The 9151-nt window shown below is 42.3% G+C and overlaps 1 protein-coding gene across 1 annotated transcript; it reads left to right on the top strand.

Moving 5' to 3' along the window:
* Positions 1 to 3480: 3480 nt before the first annotated feature.
* il10ra (interleukin 10 receptor, alpha) lies at positions 3481 to 7952 on the top strand. Its single transcript, XM_030777956.1, has 7 exons — positions 3481 to 3544; positions 4659 to 4779; positions 5032 to 5207; positions 5611 to 5759; positions 6135 to 6285; positions 6466 to 6578; positions 7026 to 7952. Exons 1-7 carry the CDS (start codon positions 3481 to 3483, stop codon positions 7950 to 7952), a joined length of 1701 nt encoding a protein of 566 aa, XP_030633816.1.
* Positions 7953 to 9151: the final 1199 nt, after the last annotated feature.

The following is a 9151-nucleotide window of genomic DNA, read 5'->3' as shown; positions in this document are numbered from 1 at the left end:
TAGAAAGCACAAGTTCACATTTGAATATTTTTAAAAAGTACATAATCACAGTAAAGAGTGTGACCGCTTGCAGTTTTCAGCTGTTGAGAGACTAGGGAGAGGTCATGAGAATGCTGTTAATGATCACGCGTGAGGGGGAAATCCAAAAACATTCAAGTGTTTCCTTGTCACTGATAAAACGATCATTTTGATTTGTGAGCGGAAGATGAGAAGCCAATGGCACTTTGCCTGTGTTATATGTTCTATAATCAATGATGCGTCTATGCCTGTACCATATATGCATTAAGCTTCAGTAATAACAATCACAAGAAAGACATCTAAAATAAAACTTTCAGTGGGACAACCACGCAAACACGCATAACACACACATAACATCGAAAGCTGGTTTAGATCCAAAGGCCTTTGATACTTTAGATATTGATGGAGTGGATTTTTTTTCCCAAATATACATATTATTTACTACAGAAACCAATAAATGTTTTTCATGTTGTGTGTCATAAATGTCCACTGGTCACATTATGTCCTTATTGTTCAAGGCTGGAAGCGTCTGCTCTGACAGGGAAAAAAATCAGGCCATCATATAGTCCAACTTCACTATCAGTATTAGCTTATGTCTATACTAGAAGGATCTGTTTGTGCCAATAGTTTCGTTATGAGGTGTGTTCAAACATTATACTGATGGAGAAGGCAATAGTCCTTGTTTCCTGTTGGCTTTGTCCACCATAACATATCATGTGTACTTTTAGACCACAATTGTGGAAGGGACTTTTCCATCTGTTGATGCTTTCGCTATTTTGCCTCTTCATCACGCTGCTCACTTAGGTCTGGTGCGAGAAGAACATTCTCAATAAATCTTTCTTTGCAATTCACGTCTTGTCCGTGTCTTAGCGGATCGGTATATTTTGGATTTTTCCGGATAAAGTTGACTTTGCAAAAACTTGACAGGAGTCAACGCTGACAGCTTTTAATTGGCTCACTCAAAGAGATGAATTTGCCTAACGCTCCCATGTTGATCAATCAGTCAGAACAACAAGACCAGGATGATAAACATGATAAAGAGCTATTTAAAGTCTTACACAAAAAGCCAAAGCTGAATGTTTATGAAGAGAAACAGAGGCCATGAACTCTGGAATGTGGCTTTATTAGCGTTCTCTTGTGAAGTGCTATTTTTTGCATCCTTCTTCATTTACAGTTAACTCATAATCATTTTTTCCATAATGTCTTTTCACTGATAAATTGAAGTGCAACCCCATAACCCCGCCACACCACACACAAAGACACTCGCACACATACGCTTATGAATACACACACACACACGCACACACACGCGCGCGCACACACACACACACACACACACACACGCACATGCTCACACAGACACAACGAGAAGAACAAGCGATAAAGAAGAGATGTCTCGTGTCTGGAGTTGGGGAGTGAGTTATGAACAACAGCTGTTGACCTTTCAAAGAGAGGAAAGTGAAACTGCACACACACATACACACACACACACACACACACAAACATACGCATACATGTGCGCACACACACACACACACACACACAAACATACGCATACATGTGCATGCACACACAAACGCACGCACACACACATACATGCGTGCACACACACACATGTGCAAACACACGCATAGGCGCGAATGCACGCACATGCACGATGTTGCCCTAAGGCGACATATTCCTAGTGCAAATTCACATCCGAGTTTTTCATTTCCAGTTCCCTTTAACGTCATTTCACATAAACATTTATTGTCAGGTTGACCTAATTTTACACAATTACACCTGTCTGACCTACTCTCTGACACTTCTCATATACTTTCTGAGTAAGTCTATGAAGGACTGAAATGTGTGTTCATTCTGTATCATATATTTGTCCTCCACTGCGTGTTGTATTGCTGAATACGGTAATATATTGGTTGCAGAGTAAAAGAACAACAGTTGCTGAAAAATCTTGAGTAGGCCTATTAGTTAAAAATGGCGCATTAAACTTCTTGAAAACTGTATACTGAGTTGAGTACTGAAAACTAGTTACTTGTCCTTTGCACCTGTCTTCTGTTCACATACACCGCATTCAATTAGTTTTTATTTATTTATTTATTTATTTATTTCATTTGTATGAATAACCTTGTTTTTTCTATTAGTTCTTTGCGAAGTCTTGTCCTTTCTAACAACGCTGCTGTGAGCGTTACTCCTGTGATTTCCGACGCGCGCCTATCTGTGAGCGTACCTTAGGAAACCAAGGGAAAATATGAGTTTTTTTTTAATGGGTTAGATCAAAGACAGAAAAAGCGAGACATGGGGATAAATAACATATTTGGTAAAGAGTCGTTTAAAGGCTCATGCGAACTGATCTAAAACAACACGTTCACGTTCGGAAACGAGGAAAATCATATAGAAACAGAAGACGTGACCACATGAAAGCAGCTTTATTATCGCTCTCATGCGAAGTGCCATTTGTGCACAACGCTATTTTTTCTGTACTCCTTTCCTTTCCTACGACACCGTATCTCCATTTATTTGTAATGAACTCAGACTCCATGGTGTTTTCACTGGTAAACTGAAGTACAACCATGCCACACTAAACTGATAGATACTCTCTCACACACACACAGAGGAGGGAGAGAGAGAGGGAGACAGAGAGGGGGGGGGGGGGGGGGGGTTAAGCCTGTTTGACTCGTGACTGTGGCATCTTACAGTCGTGGTTTAATCATCAATTCGCACACTTCTCTGCACAGGTTCAGAACAAAGAGACATACATTAGCACCCACTTGCAAGTAGACTGAGATTGTTATGGAGATGCTTGAAATTAAGTTAAAACGTTAAAATGAATGACTCGCGAATAAAAATAGTTTATTGATTGATTTGTTTTAAATAAAGGCTGTGGACAAAATGCTGAACAAAACAGCTGAACAAAACAATGCAAAAAGAAGGAAAAACACAAATAAGAAGTAACGCTTTGGAGGGGGGGGGGGTGTAGCTCATGCAGAATACTGCAAAAACAGGAACAGGACGTTTATTGAGAGAACGAAAACACCCCGAGACCGAAAGAAAGAGTTCACGAGCGCGTAAACGTCCGAGCGAGCAAGCGAAGGGGGGGAGAGAGAGAGCGAGAGAGAGAGAGAACGGAAGCGTGTAGCGTAGGCGTGAAGAGGAGTGTCTGATTTGACAGCAGCTATGAGTACAGCCTAACTACGACACCGCAAACAGTGTATATAGAGAGGGCGAGTTAGACACTCCCGCTTTTGGCTTGGTCGGCTGACTCACCGGCCAACGGGGATCACAAGAATCTCCCCAGACACCTTTTCAACAAGCTCCCGCCCGCACAAGAGATATCTTTTCATTCTGTCTGTGTGTATGTGAGAGACAGCTTCGTTCATTTGAACAGACGATCTTCTACGGAGACTTCGTGTTTTGTTACAACATTTTGAGTGGATCGAAAAATGCTGCTCCATTGATGCAACCATGGATTGGCGCTTCTGGTTCTGTGTCCTGGCTGGTTTAATACAGATTTTGAATGGTGTGTCAGGTAAGAATTTCAGAATGTACCTTCTCTTCGCCGGCGCCAAATAATCATTTTCTGAGCATTTTTTAAACGATGTTCATGATTCAAGTTCCGTCTCATTAAATAACTGTAATCTACTGCTTGGTTTGAGTTACATTAGTCACTTTTCTTGAACCAAAGGCAAAGTGATTTTTCAAATCAGCGGCGTTCTTGAATGAGTTTACTAATGGGGGTATTACAATGTTTAGAAATACATCAGCATTATGTAAGTACAGACAATCGTTGTGTCATTTTCGTATGCTCATGAGGTAAAACAACAACTGGCGCACATCAATGCGCATCTAACGGAATTTATACTTTATTTACACACTACGATTAAACAAACGAGTTCGACCCATAATCAGGGTTTTACAGTGTGGGACGCTTGCGATGACACAACCTCAGTTTGAAAGCGGGCGTTAAGCGGTGTCATTCTCTGTTGAGACTCTGACGTAAAGCGATGTAAATTCCAAGAGAGACGGAGGTCGGCGGTAGCACTAAACGGAGCTCCCCTTTGGAGAGTGACATACATGTCACTTTCCGTGCGTGTTATCATGACTGGAAACGATAAAAAAGAAACATATTAAGAAAAAAGGCTCATCTAGGCGCAGACTAGCCTAAATGATTCATATGAAATCTTTTGATAATCAGTTACCTGATGTAATCTCATGAAGTTACTCAAGAAACATTTTGACATTAAACGTGCTCTCTATCATTGAGTTTATAATAGAATAGAACAGAGTAGAACAGTGTAATTTTCATTTATATGAAATAAATGTCACATATGTGTTTGACAGAGACAGTTGTGTATGGCAGATACTTATGTGATCGTTCTGCGGTCATTTTTAGCTTGTCGACTCGTTTAAAATGGTGTGTGATAAGACAAAACGAAGTTAATGAAAACAGAAAAGTGAAACACAGAATGCTCATGGAACTGATTAAAAAAGACAGTCACACTTCCCCGTGGGGAAGAGATACGGAAGATTCTGTTTCTGGCTTATCGGGAAATTTTTTAAAAGTTCCAGGCTCTGAACATGTATTGTATCACATCGGTCACATAAACAACTGAAAAAAAGGCTTAAATGTCTTCTCCTATTAGGTGATAGAGAATACAGAGCTACCAATGTTCAAGTTGAGTTATGGGAAGGAGAAGGGACCATTTTCTGGGCGCCTCCACTTGGAGGTCCAACAGATGCCCTCTATCAAGTTCAGCAACTTAGGTAAGCAGTCCTGTCACTCATCTACATCATTCAACATCATCTGTAACACGTTTATAGATTCACTCCATACATATCCTTCTGTTTTTTTTTTTTACAAAGCCATCTCCTGCTTGTTTTTTGTCATTGACTTTTACAATCTCCTATAAGTCATCCTCCCTGTTTACGCTGATAACTATTTGAGCAGGCAGACACTCAGAAACCCTGTCAGAGGTTCAAAAAAAAAATAATGACCTCTGTGTGTTGGCTTTTTAGATACACGAACTATCCTCAAATCTGGGAAAATGTGACAAACTGTGAGTTGATTCAAGACACAAAGTGTGAACTTGGGCATGTCGGATCAGAACCAACTTACTTGTACCGGGTCGGGCTTCAGAGCAAAGACGGGGTCTTCAGCTGGTCCAGATCGAGGAGGGTCAACGTGAGAGACAGTGAGTATATGAAGCAAATTTGTTCCTTTTAATTGTGGTACCAAAAATCTAGTCCTGAAGGGGCCATAACTAAGCAGGCCTCCACAACAACCCAACTGATTGGTCTCTCATTGGTTGAGGACTGAAAATACCTGTTTCCCCAAGCAGAGAGTGCAGCAGTAACAGATCTTAGGCCATCTTGAGCTGGGCTTGTGTACCCCTGACCAATGACTACAGTTATGAAAACTCTGGGCTGCCTTTGACTCATGTCTGTTACACCACTGTAATATAACATGTGGTATAACATGCATTTGTACACTGCACATGTACTGTGTAATTATGAACTTCTGTTCTCTCTTCAGAAATGTGTCCCTTCACATCTCTCTTTTTTTTTTTTATTGTTTTCTTTCCAACCTTCTCTTAGGTAAACTGCGTGCTCCCACTTTCTCCATGTCTTTCCCCTCCTCAACTAAAGCCAGAGTCAGAGTTCATAAGAGGAGCATTCGGTCAGATGTCTTTCCCTCCGGTCTGCGTTACACAGTCTATCTAAGTTCCAGAGGCGGAGAAAACAAGGTACATTTCTCAGCCGTTCGGTCTCAGGGCAGAACTGGTTTAGTCAGAGCCCGAATCTTTCTACTAATAAGATGCCGCAAGTGCGGGTGGGCGGTATGACTCAGGCTTCTCTGAGGAAGACTTCTGCATGTGTCGAGTCAAACTGATCTTCCATAATCCCGAACCCATTAAAATATACCGTTGTACTGTTTCTCATAAGCGGGCAGCTCGCATATGACAAACAATCTAACGCACGCTTCTCTTTGCGGTTTCACCTCCAACATGTAACTGATACAAGATGAGATGACAATTCTGTTGCACATTCTAGAAAAAAGCAAACAAACTGTTCAAACACTGAACTGTAATGGGTTTTTTTTCTTGTCGTTTCTAATATAGACTCTAGAGAAGATTGTGCCGAATGATGAGGATGAAGTAGAGTTTGACCACTTGGAGTTATGGCAGGAATACTGCATCTATTTAAAAGTGGAGAACATCGCGAACGTGGCATTCAACACGTCCTCAGAACAATGTTTTCAAACTCGGCCAGGTATTATAATAACCATGATAATGTTTTTTTTTTATATATTGATAGCTAAGGTATTACTGGAGGAAGATCCTCAGAGCATCTTCACTCGTGGCTCTCAGAGTAAAATTAGAACAGTCTAGAATAAAGTCTCATCAAGGTTTGTGTAATGAATTGATTTTTTTTTTTTTTTTTTACTTTCAGACATGCTGCTGATAATCTCCTTTGTGATCGTTGGTGTTCTGGGGGTTATGGCTCTGCTAATTCTTGCGGTCTGCTGCTTCCTGAGACGTCCTGGCAAACTGCCTTATGCCCTGGTAGGTCTTTCACACCTTAACTTTCTCGCTCAGCTTCGTTAATGGAAATGTCACTATTACCTCTTTCCATTCCTAAAAGAGGAACTGAGGTTTTTTTTTTTTTTTTTTTTTGCTGAGTAAGAAGAAATGTGTGTCATTATCTACTCGGAGCGAATAATCAGTTCTTGTTTCTTGAAAAAAAAAACGGGGAAATGCTTGGGGGATTTTTTTTATTGTTCCAACGTTAGGCATTCTTGATATTGTCCCCAGTAATGTTATTCTTGACGCCAAAAAAGGTTTTATTCTCTCATTCTTGTTCTCATATTTTCATGAGTTTCGTTACCCTTCCTATTTTCTCTCTCTCTCTCTGTCTTTCGTTCATTCGTCTTTCGTCGTCTGATACACAAGTGGCACTTCTATGGCAATACTGTTACTTATCATTAACGCCACACCGATTCTCTCTCTCAGAAATCCGCCGCGAGTAGTTGGCACCCCATGATGCCAGGAGTGGTAAAGGTCGAGACAGTCACAGACAGGGGATGGTTCCTGTCCAGCGGCAGAATGGAGGGGATGGGGCAGATTTCCGAAGCGAGGGCGGGAAAAGCCGAAGACGAGAAAGAGAGACGGGCGAGCATGGACAGCGGTGTCAGCGTGGAGCCGCCGCCCGTGTCCGGTAACAAAGGGGTGGCGGTCCAAGAAGACAGCGGCTGCGGAAGTCTGAAAGAGGCGGAGGACGGCACGATGAGCGGGAGAGAGACGGCGGAATTACCTCTGCTGGCCGACAGTGACAACAGTAGCCATGGGAACAGGAGGGAGGACAGCGGACTCAGTATGGGGAACCACGAGGTACCCGGGAGTTTGGAAGGGGAGGACAGTGGGCTCCTCACCGAGGTCGTGGCTGAGTTTGGGGACGGATATCGGAGCCAAAGCCCGTCCAGTGTGAGCGTCCAGATCTCGGAGACTGAAGACAATGTCAGTCCCCACTCCTGTGCTACAGACATTAATCTGGCAGCCCCCTCGGCGGGATACAGGTCTGGCAAAGTGACGTGCGTGTGTTTACCTGATGAATTCTGCATCTGGTGTCAGGCAAGAAAACACTATTTGACCAAGAACCGTCACTCAGCAAATTCAGAACTGACAGAACAGTGTGGCCAGACAGCAGTTGATGTGGGTAATCCCGACCCGACAATCTCTAGCTATTTGAAAAAGAATCTTCAAACAGTGACCATGCTAGACTTTGAGGAGATGCTTTCTAATCGGCCTCAAACAGACTGCCATGAAAACTCTTCACTACATCTCTCCTTACCATCATTTGCTGTGGAACAGGAAAGTTTCACACAGAATACAGGCAATTTGTCTCTCATGCTCTCTGATATGGAACTAACTTTTGGATGAGCAGCGATCATTACATGCAACAACAACAACAACAACAACAACAACAATTAAAATAATAATGATAGTATTTTGAAGTCTAGCCAGGACTAATGAACAGCAGTATTGATTTACCTGAGTAATTATTGGTCAGAATTTTCTATAAGACTCTAATGCCTACAGACACATCGAGCCAAAACAAGAGCGGCTGTGTTTGGTTGAGGTCTCTTGACAACACGATGCAACTGCCCATGTACACACTCCCCCCAGGGAAGTGGTTTTGTGGTTCGTTCTGTGAACAGATGTGTGGCTGGCAAAAGCAGGAGAGGTTAGACAGACAGCGTCCAAATGCCACTTAGTTCTGTGTCAGGGGCCCGCAGGGACCTCAGAGCTCATTCAAAGGGCCCCCACATCTCTGGCCTCACGTTTCCTGCTGACTGAGGACTTTTCGGCAGAAATGAACAGGAAATTAAAGTCATAGGAGATAGGTTAGAAGTTGAAGGGGAGAGGGAAGGGTTTGTGTGGGGACCCTTGTATGACCTGATTTGTGCCTTTTTAGCCTGTTCTAACCCGTGAAATGAAGACAAACAGACAAATGTTTCTGTTAAACTTAAAACTGCACCTCAGTGAGGTTTTAGTGGACATTACGTCACATTCTGTGAAAAAGTCTGAGTACTTGAAGTGTAATTGTAACTTATTGTGGATTTGCACATAGCTGTAAATAAGACTATTTATTGACTACTTAATGAGTCAGCTGTCGCATCAGTGGTAATAAGTGATTATGACTAATAAAATTGTGCATTTACTATGACTGGAGTTTTCTAGATGCCTTTGTATATCACATCCATGCATAAAACAAGTGTGGTCAATTTGGGCATTCCAGTTCACACAAACACATTTGGCCCAAACACTGGCCAACTTACTTTTACAGGAACATGAAGAAATGAACTAACTAGTTACACTGAAATGGGAGAGCGAAGATTTTTAAGAAAATGTTAAATGCTTCGAATTAGCCTGGACAATTCCGGCCTTTGAAACAAAACTGTAGCCCCCCCCCCCCCCCCCCCCCCCAAAAAAAAACGGCTGATCGGCAATCAGGAGAACGAAAGAATGAAGGGAGCGCCACGCTCACACACACACACACACACACACACACACACAGAGACAACAGGGGGTGCGCAGATGACACAGGGGAGAGGGAAACACTAGAAACATAAGGAAAA

Source organism: Chanos chanos, chromosome 6 (assembly GCF_902362185.1).
Source record: "Chanos chanos chromosome 6, fChaCha1.1, whole genome shotgun sequence".
Taxonomy (NCBI): Eukaryota; Metazoa; Chordata; class Actinopteri; order Gonorynchiformes; family Chanidae; genus Chanos; species Chanos chanos.
The sequence above is the reverse complement of the archived record's forward strand: the minus strand, read 5'-3'. Positions and strand labels throughout refer to the sequence as shown.

What these genes read in the sequence shown, in the direction of transcription:
- il10ra (XM_030777956.1), top strand. Translation starts at nt 3,481, where the DNA reads ATGGATTGGCGCTTCTGGTTCTGTGTCCTGGCTGGTTTAATACAGATT. An exon ending in GAGGGTCAACGTGAGAGACA is followed by an intron (nt 5,208 to 5,610) that starts GTGAGTATATGA and finishes ACCTTCTCTTAG; the next exon opens with GTAAACTGCGTGCTCCCACT. An exon ending in ATGTTTTCAAACTCGGCCAG is followed by an intron (nt 6,286 to 6,465) that starts GTATTATAATAA and finishes TTTTACTTTCAG; the next exon opens with ACATGCTGCTGATAATCTCC.